Source organism: Malaya genurostris, chromosome 1 (assembly GCF_030247185.1).
Source record: "Malaya genurostris strain Urasoe2022 chromosome 1, Malgen_1.1, whole genome shotgun sequence".
NCBI lineage: Eukaryota > Metazoa > Arthropoda > Insecta > Diptera > Culicidae > Malaya > Malaya genurostris.
The window spans coordinates 64,531,335-64,554,108 of record NC_080570.1 but is presented as its reverse complement, the minus strand read 5'-3'; the positions used below and the strand labels follow the sequence as shown (position 1 = coordinate 64,554,108).

General features: G+C 37.5%; 1 protein-coding gene across 3 annotated transcripts in view; it reads right to left on the bottom strand.

Annotated features, from left to right (window-relative positions):
* LOC131440296 (chloride channel protein 2) overlaps positions 1-22,774 on the bottom strand; it is a 133,990-nt gene that overhangs the window by 97,175 nt on the left and 14,041 nt on the right. Inside the window, exons 1-2 of one of the 3 annotated variants that reach the window (XM_058611439.1) lie at positions 20,227-20,285; positions 19,581-19,936 (exon numbers count right to left, since the gene is read on the bottom strand). In XM_058611439.1, coding sequence (XP_058467422.1) covers positions 19,581-19,718 — 138 coding nt within the window. In that variant the 5' untranslated portion in view covers positions 19,719-19,936; positions 20,227-20,285. Of the gene's footprint in view, positions 1-19,580; positions 19,937-20,226; positions 20,286-22,774 lie in introns of those variants that run through there. The other 2 variants (XM_058611438.1, XM_058611442.1) reach the window with 2 other exon arrangements.

Here is a 22,774-nt window from a genome sequence, read left to right as displayed (position 1 = left end):
TTAATTGTATGTTTTAACTACATATCTGGAAACATCACATACAAACTCTACAAAAATTTGATCAGCATATGCTGGGAAATATATTGGAAAAAGACATACGAATACAACTGTGAAAAAAACTGCGAAAAAGTTACTACATAGACGGTGCTCAAACTCGTACCTTTATCCTAACCAGGGACATCATTGCTCGGTTTCTTCTTTTCTCGTGTTTTACATTCAACGTAGTTTAATTGGCAAAACCGATTTCCCCGCTCAGGAGAAAGCTACGAAATCGAGTCCCGTCCTTATTCGCAGTTTTCATTTCATGGTCATATTCGCAAGTCTTTTTTCAATATGCTATATGCTCGTGATGTGCTGATCAAATTTAAAACAAGCTCAAAGCAGCTCTTCGTCTTAACAAGAGTGAAACAAATCGTTTACAATAATATTCTGAGTCATGATTCGTTCTGATGTTTACAGCCAGCATATCTAGCTGATATATTTAATTTAATGGGAAAATTATTAACAATTGTTATGGCAAGTTTCATATCAAACATGCGGCATTTTTGAGAAGCGCTTTTTCTGTTCAATGTAAATAAAAAAGTTGGACACATAATATATTCACATAGACATTCAAGTGAAAAAATATTCACTTGACTTTTCTGCAGTTTCATGACAGTATCCGAGCGTTCAAAGCATGTATGAGCCATTGTGTCGAACCCGACAAATACGATTGCAAAAAGACATTTATGAAAAAGATAACAGTCCAAAATTTGTCATAACGACGACTCTCGGTCGCTAGTTGTGGCGCCGATCGTAAATGATTAAGTAGGATAAGAGTTAATGAGAAATTTAACTTAAAAAAAAAATTCTTCCAATCTGCAAATGACAGATTTTCTATTTATACTTTCTCCGTCGATAATGTTGTTTCAATGGGCAATCTTTCCATCTAATTCCTTGCATTAAGAATTAAGAATTTCTACTTTTTCGAATAGTGATGGTTTCTGTTATCATGCGGTATTGATAACAGAAACCGTCACTATTCGAAAAAGTAGAAATTCATTTCGAAAAAGTAGAAATTCCTAATCGATTTTACCGTATTGAATTAAAGAAAGTACGAAGAGAAAAGGTTTTTGCTACCGAATTTTCTCTTCTCATTAGCGGAGATTGAATTCACATCCAGTTTGATCAGCTCATGCCATCTTATGAAGAATACAAAACAACTGCGAATTAGTATAGAAATGCATTCGCACCTTCAAGCACACAAACCACCCAAACCGTTCGGCAGGTAACTGTAGATTACTAGTGCAACTAGATAGAACGAACGTTTCGATGAGATAGCGGCTTGATTACGTTGATAACAATGTTAACATTACACGTGCTGTTCTTTCTAACAGCTAACAGGAACTTGATAAACGGACAACACGTCTGTCACAAAAGAGCTAAACACTTGTTGCCTTGAGCTTGTCGTCGTTCCGCTCGCAGGGTTATGACATAAGTGGTTGCCTAACTTTTGGCGATTGCGCTGATTGTATATACTACCGTAGTATAGAAGTGCGAATTGAAATTGTACTGCTGCAGATTCAATGGATCACCAATGAAACGAAACGGAAAACTCTCATTTATTGTGTTATAATTTTTGGAAATTTCTTTCATTCCCAATGAGGTTACTTTTCAATATTCCTATATTCCATGGAGAAGCATTGTTTCTGTTGCCACCGATGGTTGGTCGTCATAATTTAAAGTGACAACTGCCGGAGACACTGCGTGATTTACAGTCATATTATAGTAAAAACCTACAAAATGTTATCAATACTGTCAACAAAATTCCTTGAACTGATGCTAATTTGTTCAGTTATGTGAAGAAAGCGACGATGTGTTTACTCGGCTACTCGTGCACACCGAAGTTCACTGCTTAGCAAAACTCTTGCTTAGAAAGATCACCAACTATCCACCTCTGTCTGTGGAGTTTGTTGAACGAAAAAAAAATAGCGCTTCTACGTTTCAACGGTCTGTTTAAAAATCCCGAATCGGCCTTTCGTTGAACGATTTATTGGACATTCATCAGATCAACGGTGCTACGTATTAGACCGAGGGGGGGGGAACGTTTTTTCCTTAGAGGGTAAGCAAACTAGGGTAGGGTAGATTTAACCCTATGTAATATTTGCGATAATTTTTTAACTATTTTATCTTTGCAATAATTCGTTACTTCAGTCAGTGAAATTCAGGATGTTGACTCGAATATGGATGTATCTTGATGTATTGACGTCTTGTGACATGTGATTAAAATATACTATCATGAATCTTGTTTTGGATTAATGATCGACTAACCTTTCGAAGTTATTTTGATAACTAATGACAATAATGGTTGCAATATTTCAAAACCTTTGTGTGGAGCATTCCCATAAATTTTCATAGACACAACTTATACAAAGGTTATATGCACATAGTTAGAATAAGCGGCAATAGTAAAATGATTCTATCGCAATTATCCACTGCCCATAAAGAATCGGATCGCGAAACGAGAATAAGCGACCGTTTGTTGCTTTAGAGAGAATCCTCGCAGCAGCGTGCTAGCCGTTGATTCTCAGATGGTTCACCGAGAGAAAGTCGCTCTCGCACTGGTGTCTATTCTATGTTAAATGTACCATGCCGGTTTTTTGTTGTTGCGATGATTTCCGTTTCTCTTTGATGGCACTGATTCAATCGAGGAAGAGTTACGAGTGAGCGTTCTTTGATACGATAAAAGCCATCCTTGATTGAACGTATTGTTGTCTGATACAATTTAATTAGACTTTCCGGATGAGTACACTCTTAGAAAAAATGAAATATACGGTTGGCGTAAATTCAAACATGCCGTAATTTCTACGTTGATGACACAATATTACATCTACTAACATGGAAAAACAAATCTTGCGTCTGTATCGATGTAAGCTTCAGGTAAATTAATTGTGAAGTTAATGATATGACTTGCAAAGATCCGGGTAATATTCGAGAATTTCGTTATCAGATGTCCCATGTGCTTCATAAGGGCATTGATAATCGAACCAAGCCTAGGAGTAATACACAGAAACAATAATGAAATTTACACGACGTGTAGTTCAATGATACTTTGAGAGACATAAATTGAACAAAAAAATTGATTGAAAAACCATCATCGTTGTAAAAGTGAGTAAGAATGCCTTTATGTTTCAATGAATTATACAACATATTATAATCTACGATTACTTTTGCGTTTGAAGTATATTGAAAAGTAAAGACCTGAAGAGTAACTTTATATTCAATTTCGTGCTCCAAATGTGTGCATGAAAATGGATGTAAATATTTTTATCTGCGTAGTTGAAATGAAAATCATTTTCTTTATCATTTGAAGCGGACCCTGAGCGGTACCATGCAGATTCATCACCAAGTCGAATTCATTTCGGACCAACCCAGGAGCATTATTGGTATAAGACAAAAGTACTATTGAAAATTTTAATTTTTAAAACATGCTATCGAATGGATCATTATTTAGGAGATGATCACTGGTGGATAATTGTGTGTGTAAAAACAGAATTTGGCCAAACTTCAAAGTTCAATATCCATCGGATTATAATGAAATAAAATTCGATTATATTTGGAAGATTAAAATTTCATACTTTTTAGTAGATCGAATCATCGATCCTCTCCGTTACATCGATTAATGCGCATTTTCGGCCAAGTAAGTTGATTGTATTCAGTATATGATACATTTTTTCATGATATTATCGACATATGAATGGCTGAATGCAAATGTCGGATGAGTGCAACAAAACCCGGATCAAAACATTGAGTGCGAAAACCGGACTCGGATTTTACAATGTAAGAATTGTTTTAAAAAAGGTGTTTTTGCAAGAACCGGATAAAACAATTGAATGCCAAAACCGGACAAAAACTTAACCGGTTCTTCCAAAACAAATGGTTTTCTCTGGTTTAAGTATTCAACATTTTTACCAATTGTCGCTGCCGACGAGGTATAGGTATAGTTTGCTTCTTTGTTACGGGTTACCTGAGGCTACAGGACTATGGGATCTTCCACTTAAAATTAAGTTTATGAAAATGTGTCCAGCGTTCTCTGAGAACGAGAGATTCGTATGCAGTTTTTTAAATTTCATTGCGCATTTTACCCCGTTTCTCCAAATCCGGAAAACTCATTTGGACAAAATTGAATAGCCGACTCTTCATTTACAGATGCTTATATCTAAATCGGTGGTATACATAAAAGACATAAATTAAATGTTCAACGGTTGTTGAGAAAATCGAGTGCACTAGTTTTCATATTTTTGCATATTTTATCCCGCTTCATCCCCAAACCGGAAGTCGGATGCGGATAACATTTAATTGCAGACAATGAGGCCTTTCATTTGAGTATAAGTTAATGGAAATCGGAATGGTGGTCCTGAGAAAATCGAGTCCATTTATTTTTTTCGTTATTCTTGAATCGGAATTCAGATCTGGATGAAATTCAATAGCAGGCTATGCAACTACGAAACCATTTAGTAGAATCTAAGTTTAAATTGGTCCAGCCATTTCCGAAAAAATCAAATGCCCATCTGCGCTAAATTTATACATATAAACACACACACACACACACACCTACAGCATAAATCAAATAAACATAGATTTCCCAGTGTAATACTAATGTAGTTGAGCAACCCGTGACAGCAAAAGCACCGTCTGGTGGAGAATGGGTGCGTAAATGCTCCTAAAATGCATGCATAAAGTTGCCTGCGCATTTAACAAAACCACAGTAGCTAATGGAAAAAAGTACACCCGTTTCTCACTAGAGGTGCTGTTAGTGTCACCGTACAGTCGGAAATCTATGTTTATTTGATTTATGCCTACAGACATTTGCTGATCTCAATTACACAAATCGAATGAAAATACTCGACCCTCCGAGTTTTGGTTGTAAAGTCCATTTTCACATTGATAGCATAACCTTGAAATAATTGAAATTTTGGGAGCGGACCATTTATCCGAAAGCCATATCGCCAAAAGTCGTTGCACAGAATGAGTCATTTCGCCGAAAGGTTCACGAGCAAATACGATGTGGTGGAGGCGCATTAAATTTTCTTTCATTGGCACTCAGTTAGTTGAAAATACAGGCAAACATTTGCCTGCAAATGATCTGATGCTTCGTAGCTAATAAAGTCAACAAGTTTTCTTGGAAACTCCGTTCTGAAGATCATGAATGATTCAGCAAAACTGAAGAGTCTAGAGAGTAGTCTCTCTAGATATATCCGTTATTCTAAATACAAGATATTATCGTAGGTTAACGAAACGGGCGTAAACACTATCATTTCTCGTTTATCTTTATTTTAAATAAATTCCAATACGATTTCGAAACAATTGTACGATTCGACGAAATTACCCTTTCGGCGAAATAGCATTCAACGAAATATTCCTTCCGGCAAAATGGTTTTCGCTGAAACAGTTTTCGGCGAAATGGCTCTGATCCAAAAATTTTACACTAATCATCCTATAATCCGGAACCGAAAGTTGGACGCAACCGAAATTCAATAAATATTTATGAGGTTCAGTTAGCTCCGAGGAAATTGAGTGCACATTGCCAACACACACACATACTTTTTGCGATTTCGACGAACTTACTTCTATATAACACAATTCGACTCGAATGATATGTAACACATTCGGTAGATGTCGGTAGAAAGGTTAGTTTTCACAAAGATTCCATAGCCTTTCTGTATGAGAGAGGCAAAAATTGTAAATTTGAGCAGCTCGTTGCATAACGTTGTATAATGAATTGCAAAACAATTATTTCTTTGGAAAAAATACGGTATTTCTTCTGAATAGCTAAAATAATATTGAATTCGAATCAAGATTTACGAGAGTTTTCACTGCGCAACTAATTAAACATCACAGCAGTTTTTCTATCAATTATTATTTCGAGCGCATTTTTATATTCCTAATATATTAACTGATATGATAAAATGGACGTTCATAGTATGGAAAAGTGCCAAGTTTATAACCGTACATATTGGCGAAAATAATAAAATATTTCACTACACTACGCTATAATACGAAAAATTTGAAGCTTCAGCGGTAAGTGGGTTATAATAACTCTATGTGCTAATCAGTTTTTAAAAATGAATTTTCCAATAAGACAAATCAAAAACGAGACAAGCTTTTTTCGTATTATTTACATCAAATGTAAAAACACGTATCAATAAAATTCGAGGTATACTTCCTAAACCGCACTTATTAGATCATCAACACGAAAAGTTGGAATCAGTCAAAACTATCGTCACGAAATAATGCAATAACATATCGGCTATCACCGTTGAATGCAACTGCATTGACTGTTTACATTCCTTCGCTACTCTGATAACCGGTTATCACCAGCTGTACACCCGAGGCAAGTGGAGTGCATCACCGAAAACCGGAAAAAATCGCGCATCTTGTAATTCCTTGAGATCCATTCTTCGATGATAATTCAATGTTCCTTGACAGGCCGACTGGCCCAGTCTTCAATAATCACGTGACTCGCTAATTGAGTAAAATTCCCCGTAGAACCGGTGCCTCATGCAGTTGTCACCCACGCCACACGGTAGTAAATTGTATTATGTGACGTGTGAAATTCACCTTGAATTCGCATTTTAATAGCAATTGTATGGTTAGGAATCTAGCAAACAAATATAGCCTTATTTATTATTAACAAATCAAACGACCTCTAAGAGATAACCAGGTTCCAGTTTATGTTGGTATACCATCGCTGAAAAAAAATTCAATAATGACCCAATCTCTGATCGACGAACGCACGTGATCTCTGTCGTGTTTTCCTGTTCGCTGCGTGCGACAAAAATCACCCCCCATTCAATGGCTAATGATATTCTCGTCCATTGCTTGGTGGATTAATGAACGAAATTCACGTGATTTCGCGGACCCCGCCTTGAGTTGCAATTCAGATTGCATTCAATTTTTGAACAACCTCGGTTGGAGCTGCAACAATAGTTGCCGCGTATTAAGTAGAATGCAATTCACGGCACGATATTTTGCAGGACCTGATTGAATTGTTTCTGTTTGTGTTGCTATTGTTGCTATTTATCAGGAGAACGGGGCAGTCAATTTAAGTGTCGTTAATATTTGCACGCACGTCTTCCTCGATGAATTGTGGTGTGGCTAAACAAGTTTTTAACGAGGGCCGAGTTCTATCAACGTGTACCTTATGCTAATTAGATGTGTCTTGCAAACATTTATGCTTTATCGTTTAATCATGCGTATAACGCTATATAATGAGAATCATCAGCGGGTTTTTTTTCATTTGAGTGGAAAGTTTTCGGGAATTATGAGTAAAAAGTAGCTCATACATTCTTAGAAATAATCCAAAGTGGACATAAATGCCAAAAAGGTACTTATAAAAATTTCTTATAGACGGCTGAACCAAAATTATACGAAAGGACTATACTACAAGTTCAGTGTTTAGCAGCCCCAGCAGATAATGTGGGTAGCTCAGGAATTTTCGGATGGGTTAAATACCCACTGAAGAAGTTTTCAAATTTACCGTGTAAAACGTGAGTATCTTTTGTATACCGTTGTTCACGTGCACCGCATTCGTATCTTTTTTCTGTTAGACATACACATTCTCAAGTGCCAATTTGATTTTTTGGCGTGAATACGACTTACTTTAGTACGGAGCGCCTTTTTAAAATTTACTCTATACAATAATGGGTAGAACTTAAAGTCGAATATATCTTGTTGTATTTAACGCAGCAACGTAATTTTTCCTCCATATTATTGGAAATATGATCAGCAATTTATGATAAAATTTCTAGTGGTATGAGATAACAACAACTAAATCAAAATTGAAGTTTTCTAAAATGTTTGGTAAGAAGTGCCAAAATAAGGCGCACAAAATTCCAACCGCATAAATTGAACGAATGATCGCACAAAGCATCTCACGCAAAACCGACACATAAGTGAATAACATTTTACCATTTCTCATTAAGTTTTGAAGTAATTATAGATATTTTTTATCCACGTTTGGCGAACGGATTTCAATAATGAATAATTTCACAAATTCTAAAGTCGATTTGAGGAAAAAATATCAGCTCTACAATTTGTATTTTCGAGATGAGTTTGACAAGTAAGTTATTGAAATGAATAGCATATTAATTAATGAAAGAAAACATTGATTTGTTTTTCGGTCTTGTAATTTTTTACTCTCGTGTGTTCCGCCTTGTAACTGTACCGTTACAATTATGCAAGTGATGCATTGAAAGTTTACGAAATTCACACAATCACTCAACTAGTACGTGCGATTGTCGATATTCTGATGTGTGGAAAAATCATGTCAGTTTTATTCGTATTATCGTCATCCAGCTAAGTCTCTGATATTACTGTCCCATCTTTTTGTTTAAAGTAAATTTTTCAAGGTTTTTCCAAAGATTATACAATCTACTGCAAGAAATTTATTCTCTTCAAAGATTTATATATGAACATGGATTCCAGTGAAAATTCTTGGAGAAGAACAAAAAGGATAGTCCTATGGGGTTATTCGAACGGTTGACGTAGGACTAAACAACTGTTGTCAAAATCACTACTAATATTTGCATTGAATATTTGAGCAGAAGTTTTTTAATGTGGAACACATTTTTGTTTTCTATATTGGGAACTCAAGAAAAATACACGTAGAAATATGGTCAGGTTTTGAACAATTCAGCTCAGTCAATTTTTTATCAATTATTAATATTATGTCACCATTTGATAGGAAATATTTCTACGTATTGATTTGAATGTTCATAGCCATTTATTTTTAAATGTATATCATTGAAATGTTGATTAATAGCTAACAGTGTCCTATTTTGTCTGCTAAATATCTCCGGCATACCGGATTTCCCTGCCATAGACGACGGTTTTGAAGGAGTAAGTGATATATCAAAGGAAAAGCATCGCTCTGATTGGTCAATCGATGCAAAAGCGAAGCTGTTCGAAGCACGCGAAGCTATAGATATAAGCGAAATTATAGTTAAAGTTGCGGTCTTACGTGTAGCAAGCTAGAGGTAGGTTGTTGCTAGACAGCAAGACAAAAAGTGCCATAAAACGATTTGAAGCTTTAATTGGTATGCTGTGATCCTATGTCATGTAAGCTCGGATGAAATTCCATGTTATGTCGTTTCGCCTGAGAAATTGACAACTACCCCAGAATAAATTTTGAGTGCATAAGATAAATTTCTAATTTATATAAGATGAACTCGATTTATAATGAGGAAAAGTTTATCGCTTCAACCGAAATCGCAGAATGGTAGTAATGGTAGAGAAACGCTATAAAAATAAGTGCTTGCATACAATCAGGAATCAGGAATCAGAACAAATTGGCTCAAATGGCACGTTCCCCTTGATATTTGGAGATTTGTGCCTTGCCATCAATTTGTTTTTAGCATCATTTTCCCGATATATAAGAGGGAAGGATTGAAAGGAAATGGTAAGGGTTGGACTAGGAGGATGGGAAAAATTGACGACACAAAAACACATAAAAGCAGAAGTAAATTCTGCACCCCTAAGAGATGCCGAACAATCTGCTGAGGATCACATTTAGTGGAAGCAGAAGTAAATTCTGAACCTCTACGAGGTCCCGAACAGTCTGCTGTTAATAAAACCTCCAACCCCCGAGAAGATTTAGAGATCTTACAAAAGCGACACCATTCTGAACTCCCGGAAGAATGCAGAACGATTCGCAGTATGTACGAGTAGAAGTAAATTCGGCACCCCCTAAAGGATGCCAAACAATCTGCTAAACCCTATTTAAGGTGAATACAGAAGGGATTCATTCACTCCAGGAAGAACGATGAACCCTTCTGACTATAGCTCCTTACCACATTGGGTGAGAAACGAGAGAATATCCTTCAATTTTAGCTCCGCATACACAGACTCAACCATGTATGGAGAACCAAAAACCCGGATACGTAGCTGCGTCAATGCGGGACAGTTACATATCAGATGATATGAAGTACCATAATCGCATTCACACAAATCACACGAATAATACTCAGCACGTTGAATAGTAGCCATGTGATAATTGAGTTTGCAATGTCCAGTCAGAGCTCTGACCAGAATACTGCAATGTTGCTTGAAGAAATGCAGTAGACACTTTGACATTTTCAGATTTAAATCTGGTAGAAATGCTTTTGTCTGAGCGCAAGTTTGCAAGCTGCGCCAGTAGCTGGCATGTTTGGATGCAGCCCAAGAACGAATCTTGTGCTTTATCCAACTAGTTGAAAGTGGTAAAGCTGGTTCAGGACCAACGAAATCATTCGTTGCACCAGCTCTAGCCAACTCATCAGCCCATTCATTTCCAGTAATACCAGAATGGCCGGGTACCCATAAGAAGTAAACAGCATTTGAAATGCTGAGGTCTTCAATTTGAGTTCGACATGCGATCACTAGATTCGACCGTGAGTCATTCGAACTGAGTGCTTTTAAGGCTGCCTGACTGTCGGAACAAAAATAAATTCGTTTACCACAGATCCTCTTCTGAAGTGCCGATTGTACTCCACACAGAATCGCGTAGATTTCTGCTTGGAACACAGTACAGTATCTACCAAGTGAATGAGACTGCTCCAGCCTCATTTCACGACAGTAGACACCAGCACCAGCACGACCATTCAACAGAGAACCGTCCGTATAACAAACTATGTGTTCATCAAGTTGTCGTTCCAGACAACCAGACAACCATTCCTCACGAAGAGGATAGCTCACATGGAATGTTTTGAAAGGAAAACTGCATGTGAGAGTTAGGTCACTAGGAGCGAGTAAATACTCATCCCATGTAACCATTTGAGACCACAAGCGAGTGTGGCTGGTAGCATAATCTAATGGGTTACTGTTCCAAAGCCCTGTAACCTTAAGACGGTATGCACAAGATAATGCTTCTTGTTTTAGGAACACATGTAGTGGTTTAATGCACAGTAGCGCCTCTAGAGCAGCAGTAGGAGTTGTCGTGAATGCTCCTGTCATCGCCATTAGGACCATCCTTTGGAGATGATTTAGCTTTGACTGAACTGTCGCGACTTCTCCTTTCTGCCACCATACAAGACAACCATATGCTAAAATTGGTCTAACAATAGTTGTGTAGATCCAATGAATATATCTGGGTTTGAGTCCCCATGATTTTCCAAAAGCTCGTCTGCATTGGCCGAAAGCCATACAAGCTCTCTTAATCCTGAAGTCAATGTGAGCAGACCAATTCAGTTTTGAGTCAAGAATAACCCCGACGTATTTAACTTGATCGACCACAGTGACCTCTGAACCGAAGAACTGTAACGGACGAGCTCCTGTGATTATCCTACGATGAGTGAAAAGCACCATTGATGTTTTGCCCGGATTTACAGATAATCCCACCTGACAACACCATTGTTCAACAGATCGCAGGGCTTGCTGCATTAAATCAAAGAGAGTGTTAATGCTTATACCGGTCATCAATATATGATAATCGTCGGCAAAACCATAAGTCGGAAATCCAAGGTTATTAAGTTTCCTTAACAAACCATCAGCGACTAGGTTCCATAAAAGTGGGGACAGTACACCACCTTGAGGACACCCACAGACACTCAGCTTTCTAATCTCTGCTTGCCGAAGCGATGAACAAAGAAGTCGATTGCTAAGCATTGCGTGTATCCAATTTGTGATACTTGAAGGTATGCCATGACCACGGGCTGCTTCCAGAATTGAATTGAAAGACACGTTATCAAAGGCACCTTCAATATCTAGGAAAACTCCCAAGCAAGATTGCTTTTGTGAGAAAGCTTTTTCAATGTTGTACACAACATCATGTAACAGGGTTGTAGTGGACTTTCCACGCTGGTAAGCATGTTGCATTCCATGTAAAGGTTGCGCGCCCAGACTAACATTCCTGATATAGTGATCGACTATGCGTTCCACTGTTTTAAGAAGAAATGAGCTAAGACTGATAGGCCTGAAACTCTTCGCTTCCTCATAAGTGTCGCGACCGCCTTTGGGAATAAATTTGACAATTATTTCCTGCCAGGCTCTTGGAATATATCCAGTCGCAAGACTAAAAGTAAGTATTTTCTTCAAAACATGTTTGAAATGTTCATACCCTTTCTGCAGTAACACTGGGAAAACGCCATCCTTTCCAGGAGATTTGTACGGAGCAAAACTCTCAACTGCCCATTTGACCGATTCAATCGTCACAACGCTTCGAGCAAGGGCCCAAGAATCGTAACTACCTGAAAAAGTCTCGGGAAGAGCTGTCGGTGATGGATCCATACATCCTGGAAAGTGAGTATTAAAAAGGCAGTGAAGTACATCACTTTCATCAGACAAGTGTTCACCATCTGAAGTTCTTAAGAAACTGACATTAAAGTCCTTAGACTTCGAAAGTAACTTATTTAATCTACTAGCCTCGTTGAGACTAGAGACATTTGTGCAGAGGCTTTTCCAACCACTTCGCTCAGACGATCGAAGAGCATTTTTGTAAGCCCTTCGAGCCAACACGAATGCCCCCGACCCATCTCTGCGTCGGTGGTTCCAAGCTCTTCTGCATAGTTTCCTTAGTCTAGCAAGTTCAGCATTCCACCAAGGAGTTCCTCTAGTAGCTCGCACAATCCGAAGTGGACAAGCCTCTTCATATGCTGCAACTATGAGTGAATTTGTCTCGTCGACAACATTTTCCAAATCAATTGGGGTTTCAATTGTTGGTTGGTACCCGTAAAATCTAGTCGCCAAGCCCCCTTCATAGAGGTCCCAGTTTGTAGATTTGGGATTACGATATGTGATAATATCAAATTTAACGTTTGAATGATCAAAGAATATGTACTTATGATCAGACAACGAAGGTTCGAGCTCATCGGAGACGAGCCAATTCACCAACTCATGCGCAATTCTATCAGAGCAGAGAGTTACGTCCAAAACCTCCTCTCTTCCAGATCTCGCAAAAGTTGGACGGTTTCCTGCGTTGAGTATGTGCAGGTTTGTACTGCTCACGAATTCCATCATATCAGAGCCTCTCGAATTTATATCTGTGCTGCCCCAAATGATATGGTGAGCATTTATGTCACTGCCGATTACAAGCGGTATATCACTCTTGCAGCAGTATGATACAACCTTTTTGAAGTCATCGCTTGGCGAAGGTTGGTTATGCGGTAAATATGCCGAACAATAGACATATTTCCTGTCTATGCCATCAATAGTCATACCAACTGTGACAGCACAAATATCCCGAGTTGTGAGCTCCGATATGAGAGAAACATCGAGAGCACTATTTGCAAGTATGCATGCTCGAGGCATTTCACGTGGATTTGTCATTCCGGTCTTGTTGAAGGCAACAAAGACTGGGTTTAACAATTTTCCAACGTAGAAGTTTCCCTTTTGGAAATATGGTTCTTGAACCAAAGCTATAGAAGCTTTACCTTCTTGAAGAAGTCTGGATAGATTCATAGTTGCTGTACGTTTATGCTGAAGATTGATTTGTGCCACTCTAACCATTATAAATTAGAGTAACGAACATTCCACCTCCAGCACCAACCGTACAACAACTACAAGAAACCAAATATATTGGCTTATAATCGCCTATAGCGAACCATGTAAGGATTTTTTTAAATGTTATTATCATTTAAATCCCACGAGTTGCGAAGAAAGAAGTCGTCCACTGTGCCAGAGCTTCGCTTAACACAGTAAGAGAACACCCCAAGATATTCCGTTCACGACTGCATTGTTTAACCTCCTGCAGCCATTCAGCCATCGGTACGGAAATACACCTTGGCTTAGGAGTTCCTATTTCTGTGGCCTTTTACGACATGGAACAGGAAACCAGTGGATCAATTCTTGGTAAAAAATAATTCCGCCGGATGCCACACGGCTTACCTGTTTGGTGGACTTATACCACCGGTACAGGTGGACCGTAGCGTTATTCTTAGCCAGTTGGGAAACCGCTACCGACACTACACGGCTATCTAGGCTGCTCAGAGAGGGAAGTTGACATTGATGGTCAACTTCCATGGATGGCCGAGCAGCCGACCAATGTAGTAATGGTAGAGAAACGCTATAAAACATAAGTGCTTGCATACAAAACTTGAACCCAAACTTGACGAAGAGAAGCTTAAATATCGATATTCGTATCGTAAGCATGTACAAAAATATAATTGCATACATTTGGGCTATTGATGTAATTTCGTCGGCTATAAAACAAATACAAATCACGACACATAGAGTCTATATTCTGGGTTCGCGTGTTCGGTGTTGGTTCCAAATAAAGATCAATTTAAGCAGACTCTCGTGCATTTGCGGATTCAAAAGTGTGACGATTTATTGAAAATGTCGATCATTAGAAATTTTGGTTGCCTTGTTCCACATCAATGGCTCGAACAACCCCATGAGGCTGATCCTTATAGTTTTTTTGTGTTCCATATAAACTTATTTGTGTGTATGCAAAACATTTTTTCGAAAATAATTATTCGATAATTTTGGATGCCCTGAAGAGGACCGTTTAGTTTATTGCTTTTTGCCTTACTCTGTTAGAATTGCTGGAAAACCCGACTTTCGAACAGAGCCTCGTAGACCCATAGTGTTATATACCATTCGACTCAGTTCGACGAAATCGGAAAATGTCTGTATGTGCACTTTTCGAAGATATTTTTACCGCTCAATTTTCTCAGAGATGCAAAGCAAAGTCTTGGCATTACATTCCTGTGGTGGAATTTTGCCTTTCTGTTTCAACAGACTTCGCAGCCGATTCTTAGCGTACAGAATCATTGCATGGCTAGTACTATGGATCCTACTGACACTGAGAATCCTTCCAGGTCGGGACTCGAACATACGACAGCTGGCCCTTAAGACCAGCGTCCTATGCATTGAACCGCCAACCATGGCAGAACCGATTTTGACAAACTTAGGCTCGTTTAAAAGCTACTGTCGGGCGATTGATCAAGTTCAAAGCTCAAATGGCTGTTACTTTTGGTTCCGGAGATATGATTGTATAAATGACATAACCGACAAAACGCGATGTTTTTTTTACCGCACAAGTTTCTCAGAGATGGCCAAACAGATTTTAACAAGCTTAGTTTCATTTGAAAGCTTTTGTTAAGCCATTGATCTAGTTCGAAGATCAAATGGCTGTGACTTTTGGTTCCGGAGACATAATGGTATAAGTAACGTAACCGACAAAACGCGTTGTTCTTTACCGCTCTAATGTATATAAGGGTGCCAATATTTTGGGATCACCTATAATTTCGTAAAGCGGTAGTATTCAGAAGCTTGATCACCTCGAAAAAAGTCCCTGACCAAATTTTTAGTTTATTCGGATATGAGTAAAAGGTGCTGCCCGGCGGTTAAGGTTTGAAAGTTTTCGATTTTGAAAAGTCACCAAAAGAGGGAATTACATGAAATTTCCGAAATCAACAATTTTGTCGTGAATACGACTTACTTTACTATGGGGTACCTTTTCAAAATTCACCCTCTGAGAGAGTGATAAGTTTTTGATCGTGAATATCTCTTGTTGTATCTAACGAATCATACCATCGGAAATATGATCACAATTTTATGATAAAATTTTCAGTTGTGTGACATAATCTCAAATAATTCAAAATTAAATTTTTCTGAAATGTTTGGTATAAACGAGTATCAAAGTAAACGTGTAAAGCAAAAGCATTGAAGTATTTCAATAGTACACTATTGAAAAACCTGTCTCATTTCACCCATGTCAACACCAGCCAATCAAAACGCGTTCTGAGGAAGAGAACAAAATATCTGCTGCTGTACAACAAATCGTTCGAGAAAAATGTTCCGAACAGTGCTTAATATCGTAGTGATTTGGACCTTCTGAAAGTCAGGAATGAATCCCGTACAGCTTTCTTGATAGTTTCTTTCGATGAAATGCAAATCCGAAATGAAATAATCGAAATTAAAATTCTGTATGCTGCTATTTTTATAGCCACTAGGACCGCTCATTAGTGAAAAAGCTACAAACGAAATCTCGTAAAAAGAAACCTCTTAACGAAAATTGGATCAGTTTGGATTCTATCGCCACTGCGAGCAGATGTTATGTGTATCGTTTGCAAAGCTAGTTTCGCTTCCGACAAGAGCGATTACGTCACAGCTGCCAGTCGTTTGCATTGGTGAAAAAACAACGAAAAGAGGGCAACGGTGGAGAGCATCACACAAAATCAGCCGTTCTAATGGCTCTAACAGTTTTCTAAAGAACTATTAGGATTTCTTCTTCGCAAATCGAAGGTAAATATCCTCAGTTTAGTGCAAATCTAGAACATGCTGATTAGATTTCTGCACTTTTCGCTGTGTGAAATTCACAGTAGTCGAGATCAAGTGAAGCCTTCTTTGTTTTTGCGAAAAATGTAAAAAAGGGGAATGTTTGCATAGTTCATACAATTGATCAACTAATTGATATTCGAAAGTGTTAAGGAACATGTCAGTTGTTTTCGTATTCACGACATCCAGTTATGTTTCTGATATTACCTACCCGCCTTTTTTATGCTGAATGTCTTACATGAAAAGTCGAGATTTAGTATCATCTTTAAAAACAAATTTCTTAAAAAATTGACTTTCTGGGACTTAAAAAAAATCTCAAAATTTTTCCAAATCACAGAATGTCAATTTTTTCAAAAATTTGTTTTTGTCCACTAAGTGGATTAGGAAGGGGTTTTTTTTAGATTAGCATCACTCTGCTCATACAATAAGGCAAAGCAAGTGTCAAGCGCTTGGTTTGAGAAATGATGCCGAATATGTGACATAAACGCTGAAGCATATTTTTGCGAACTACTCGAATCAATCTGGATAAATTGGTGTCAAAACATGAGCCCAAATTATTGTCAGAAATTATCTTAATGAAAAGGTAGAACAAATTTTTTTTAATGAGACTGTTTCGATGAAATAGAAAGGCATTTGTCACACCACTAGGTAGCGTTTTCCTCGAATGCGAATAAACAGCAGAATTTCGATGAAATTATCACTCGTTCGAAGCAAACGGCGCACAAAACAAATCCACAAACGGTCCAATTGTGTACAGTATCCTTCTCTACGGTATTATCGAACCGAGCAGAATGTAAGTCGTATTGGAACTGATTTTTGTTTTGTGAATGCGATTTTCTAAAATTATAGTTTCACCAATTTCAAAAATATATAGATTTATCTACTCGAATCGTTGCGTAAAAATATGTTCAAGCAGTCGGTGTAATGAAGTCAAAAATTTGTTTTTAATTGGTCGAGCTCCAGATGTTCAAACCCAGACCACTGTTTGTATGGATTTAGTTTCCGTATTTTGAATTCGCATCCCTATATAGAAAACAAAGACGTCAACAATCTGGTACCTTTAAGCATAGAGAGGAAATAAATTTTTAAAAAATAATAAACATAAACCCGTCTCACAAGAACTCGCAACCTGACGATGTCAAAATATCAACCTGAAGAGATTCATTAATATCAAATTGATTACTTTAAAGGTGTTTTATTGCGATTTTTTGAGAGCTACAGGATTAACCATAACTTTAACTGAAAACATTAGTTATCAGAACAAAATTATGACCACATTTATGATAATTTACCGTATAATTTATTGTAATATATTTCAAACTTTTTACTAAAATCAAAAAAATGATTGAATTTCAACCTCCATTTTCAATAGGATTTGTTGAAATATTCAATGTTAATTGATTCATATCAAATTGGTTATGAACCAATGAAATCAATTTTTAGAATTTCTGTATATTATTGTTGAAACTGCATATTTTCTGTATATTCTTGTTCAGTTTGGTCTATAATTTAATCATGAATCGACTTACAATGTCTAACATTTGGTGAATGGACGTTGGCGAAGTTGGAGGAAGATCCACTTTTTTATACAAAAATGGTGATCAGCGACGCAGCTCATTTCTGGTTGAATAGATACGTCGACAAGCAAAATTGTCGCATCTGGAGTGAAGACCAGCCAGAAGCTTTGCAAGAGCTACCAATGCATCCAAAAAAGCCACTGTTTGAAGTGGATTATGGGCTGGTGGCATCATCGGGTCGTACTTCTTCAAAGTCGACGATGGACGAAACGTTACTGTGAATGGCGAGCGCTACCGTGGGAAATGGAAGAATTGGTCATACTTGACAAGTGGTTTCAACAAAACGGTGCCACATCCCCCACGGCACGCGAAACAATAATCGTGTGATTTAACGCCTTTAACGTGTGATTTAACGCCTTTAGACTATTTCTTGTGGGAGCATGTTAAGGCCCATTGGCCATCATGAGCGGAGCCGTTGCCAACTTTGGCATGAAATCATCTTCAAACATTAAATTATATTGATCGTTCTATCGATTCTAATAAAGATTTCTTCAATTTTCTCAAATTTTGAGTGTTTCTTTGAAAATCAAATTCTATACCTGTCAAAAAATCACCATCATAATGATTTTTTGTCCGTTGTTTATAATTTTACAAAAGTAGCATCACAGAAAGCACAGTAACTACACACTGAAAGATGTCTCTAAAGAATGCAAGAGGGGTTTTCAATTAGTGACGCCATTTCTCTGTCAGACCGCAGGAACTTTCTAATCGACGTGTTGTGCATTTGCATACATACATTTTAATTCTGTTATTCCTATAAACATCCCCATGTTACGGAAATGTTATTCTAACTTACCACAATTTCGCATGTACAAGTAAGTATTTAAGCACTGCCTATTCTTATAAGCCAAACATATGCAAATGATATAGCCATTTTGGTTTTCATGAAATTTAAACACCTCACATTACGCAGTGTACGCACTCGCAGCACAACAAATGCATGTAGTATGCACAATTTGTTTCCATTCCTCTACTTAGGTGTCCCAAAAACGTGTTGTTGGTATATTGTTTCTTGTATAGCTTGAGTTGAAAAATTACGAGTACCTTTTGCCTAGGCATGATAAATCCTTGAAGATCAAAAAACACAAAAAGATCCGATACTGTGCCGAGCTTATAAAGCACTGGGCCACACTTCAGCATTTTTACAATGTTACAGATACCAGAAATGGATCTAATTTTTTAGCACATATCCGAATCGCTTCTTTACTTGCCGTCCTAAAATGTTATAAAAACAGTTCACCCACCCCGTCCATCTGCCATATAAATAACCACCGCCTTGAAGGTATGCCATAGCTCAGATTTTGCAAGTCTGTCATAAGCTATTGTTCGCCGTCATTAGCATCGATTACCGAACTAGTGTGAGTTCAATCGGATAACTATAGATTTATCAGCTCACAAACAAGGACCCTCGTGAATCAAATATTTGGCGTTGGTGGTACACTTATAAAAATAATAAAGAATTAAAAAAACTGTGCAGGAGATATTCGTGCAGATTTGCAAATGGGCAGGGCTGGGAATCGAACCTAGGTAGGCTGTAGGTAATAGTCAATCGTCTCACCCATCACATTTTGTTTGTTTCAGAAGTACCATGGTTATGTTTTTGAGAGCAGATATCATAGTTGATTATCCTAATTAATATCGCAACCAGATTCTGTTTATCTGGCATTTAAAACTATTTACCATTCACATTCCATAAGGCGAAGCTCAGCGATACTTTCAGTAAATGCAAAATGATCATTGACATCGTAATCTCCAAATATTACTTACCAATGTGTGGGTATAGCCTAGTCCATGCTCGTCTTCATCCAACTCCAAATCCTTGGTCATCAACGGTTGCTTCATTGGTATAATCTTTGTCGGGACCGTTAACCGGTCCATCTCACCGTGACCCTTACCGTTGTACATTCTGAAGATTTATTCCCCAGAACGCACGAAATCTTAAATTCAAATATAAACACTACTGGACACTATGAGGACCGTTTCACTACTAATTAGTAGACATAATCAAACAACAATACTCCTAAAGCTAATATACGAAACACACTGCTCAGTTGTAGCACTTTAAACCGAACGAACGCAAAACTTCTGATCGTCGCGGAAAACCTCCACTGGAGTGGATTTTCCTGTGAAAGAAAGATAGAAAAGACAAATGTATTAGTAATCATCATGTGTAAGGGAATCACGCGCACGGGGCACAACAGGTCTCTGATCAGTATTCTATCGATACATGCAGCGAAAACATTTGCAGTCACGAGATGGATCGAATTAATAACGGCGTACACGGTGGCTAACAGAAACGTATTCTTCAACAAGGTAGATTTGTCAATTAGTTAGTCAAACATACGAGCGATGTCAGTGATAGTGGTGCGAAACGAATTCAGAATTGATAATATACAGCAAATAATTCACGGACCTACGGTGACCGAATCCCTCCTATCGGACGTACGTCAAGTAGATCTCCTACCGATTTGGCTTCTATCAGTTCTAATCGAATGTGTTAGGTAACAACGAACGGGCGGCATCAACTTATCGCTTCTCCGATAACAAGTGGTAATTGGACTCACTGGAGTACTGATCACAATGTAATCGGATCTTGGCGGTGTCCTCTACGATTCACATGATTAGCAGAGCAGAGAGTGAATCTCGAAGATCCAGGAACGGTTCACAGTAGCAGGGTGTGACTTGATTTGTACCTTGGTTTATTTGCTGCTATTGAGCCTAAGTAACAAAATATGATCAACTTTTATTGGAGCGACAAGGCTCAACAGAAATCGATAATATCATGTGTAAACCCAAAGCAATATTTTTTATTTAGTACTTTTCACGGCGTTAATAGATGAGGCAGTGAAGCCTTATTCAGTGGAGTTAGCAAATAAAGCTTGCTTCAGATAGAATTGGAACAAAGATTGCCTGTATTTCAGTTATTTATTATTGAATTCAAGATCTTTTTTTAAACAAATGTAGCGTTTTCTTCATACTTTTAAGAAAAAATACGGATAAAACTTTTCGTCATGGTTTCGAAGCAATTCTCGATTTTTTCCTGTAACACGGCTCATTAGGGGGCGCATACCTTCTTCGTCCATCGTTTTAGCTATCTTATTCCACCAGGTCGTCATCTGATTTATGTCTTTGACAACCTTTCCCTTTGCCTTGAGTCTCCTTTTCATGATTGCTCAGTATTTCTCAATAGGGCGGAACAGGGGGCAGTTGGGTAGGTTAAGGTTTTCTTTTTTGGAGACACTCTTTTTGGTATAGTTCCGATGTCATTGTCTTATTTGTAACGAAAACTTTCGTTTTTTTTGCCACGGCTGCAGATGCCCTGCCAAATCATAAATTATCTTGCAAATTTGTCGGCAAAAACAAATTTAAATTTTTCTGGAACATCCCCCCGAGCCGTTGCCAAGTAAAATTTTTGACCTGGGATTTGCCCGACGTCAGCCTTGACATAGGTTTCATCGTCTGACAAAATTCCCAACACGTGGGCGCCAAATCCGTCCACCAGGAGCGCCACAATATGAGCAAAAGTTTGTTCCAATTCTAAATGAAGTAATCTTCGCTGATTTCTAACCAGTTTTTTTTTTCAGATAGCCCAACCAGTTTATCTTCTATGAGAAATCCTTCTGCAATTGATTTGGACCTAGCAGTTTAATGTAACATTTGTAGTGAATGGATTACTCAAACCAACGTTGATTCAGATCATTTACCAATAATATTCAGGATTTCAAATAAAGCAATGATTAACTCAATTAGTTCTGTATTTTACCACCTTAGAACTAATCGTCTACGATACAGATTTCATACCGATAATCCTTGCTATAGATTGATTAAATCATTATACCTTATGATAAAAAAAAACCGGAATTTTAATTTTAATATTCCCGCGCTTGTCCAATCGGTAAACTTTTATTCTCTCAACGTTGGCAACACTTTTAAACACATTCTGTCAAATTTTGACGCATACCCGATCAGATGATAATAACAGAATTATAACAACTGGAGTAATTTATTTCAGAAATATTTTGTAACAAATCTTGAAATATTTTTGGCTGGTAAGCTGTTAAAATAACAAAAATCATAAGAAAAAAGACTCTGGCGGAAACAAAATCGTTACAGATTTTGAAACGTTCGTATCACAATTATTATTGAATTTGATATAACTACAAAAGTCCGAAAGCAGAAAGTTATAACAATAGTTGTAATAAATTAAATAGCATATTTAACACAGAAAAACTATATCAGAGCTAACTTTTAGCATCGTTTCAATCCTAAATTGTTGAATGATTTTTTTTTAATAAATGAATAATTTATTTAGTGATCTGGTTTCTTGTTTAAGTTTTTTGAAATCTGTTCATTATATTTCGATATAAAACAACAGAAAAACTCTTTTTTTTTTTTCAATTAATGAACTTTTTCATGAGTAATGCAAATGAAAATAAAATATCATAGCTGATTTTGTTATTATACTGTTATCATAAGTTTTACCTTGAACTGTTTTCATTTGTTAAATATCTCAAAATAACACAAGTTGTTATACATATCCACTGTTGATATATTTGTGTTATGATTTTGTTATGTGCATCTGATCGGGTATCGTACGATTAGTTTTTGTTTGGCGTGTATACAAAGAAGTGTGGCGAATTTTATAATGGATGCAAATTTAGAACAACGTGCGTGCCACAAATTTTGTGTTGCAAATGGATTTAAGTGTTCCGAAACGTTGAAAATGTTAGAAAATTCCTTTGGTGAATCGTGGTGATAAGGTATATGACGTCGAAACCGCGCAACAATCGACCGAATGGCGCTTCGAAGGAGAGCCGTTGTTCTAAATTTTCAACTTCTTTGTATAGACGCCAAACAAAAACTAATCGTACGATATGCGTCAAAATTTGACAGAAGGTGTATAAAAGTGTTGCCAACGTTGAGAGAATAAAAGTTTACCGATTGGATAAGCGCGGGAATTT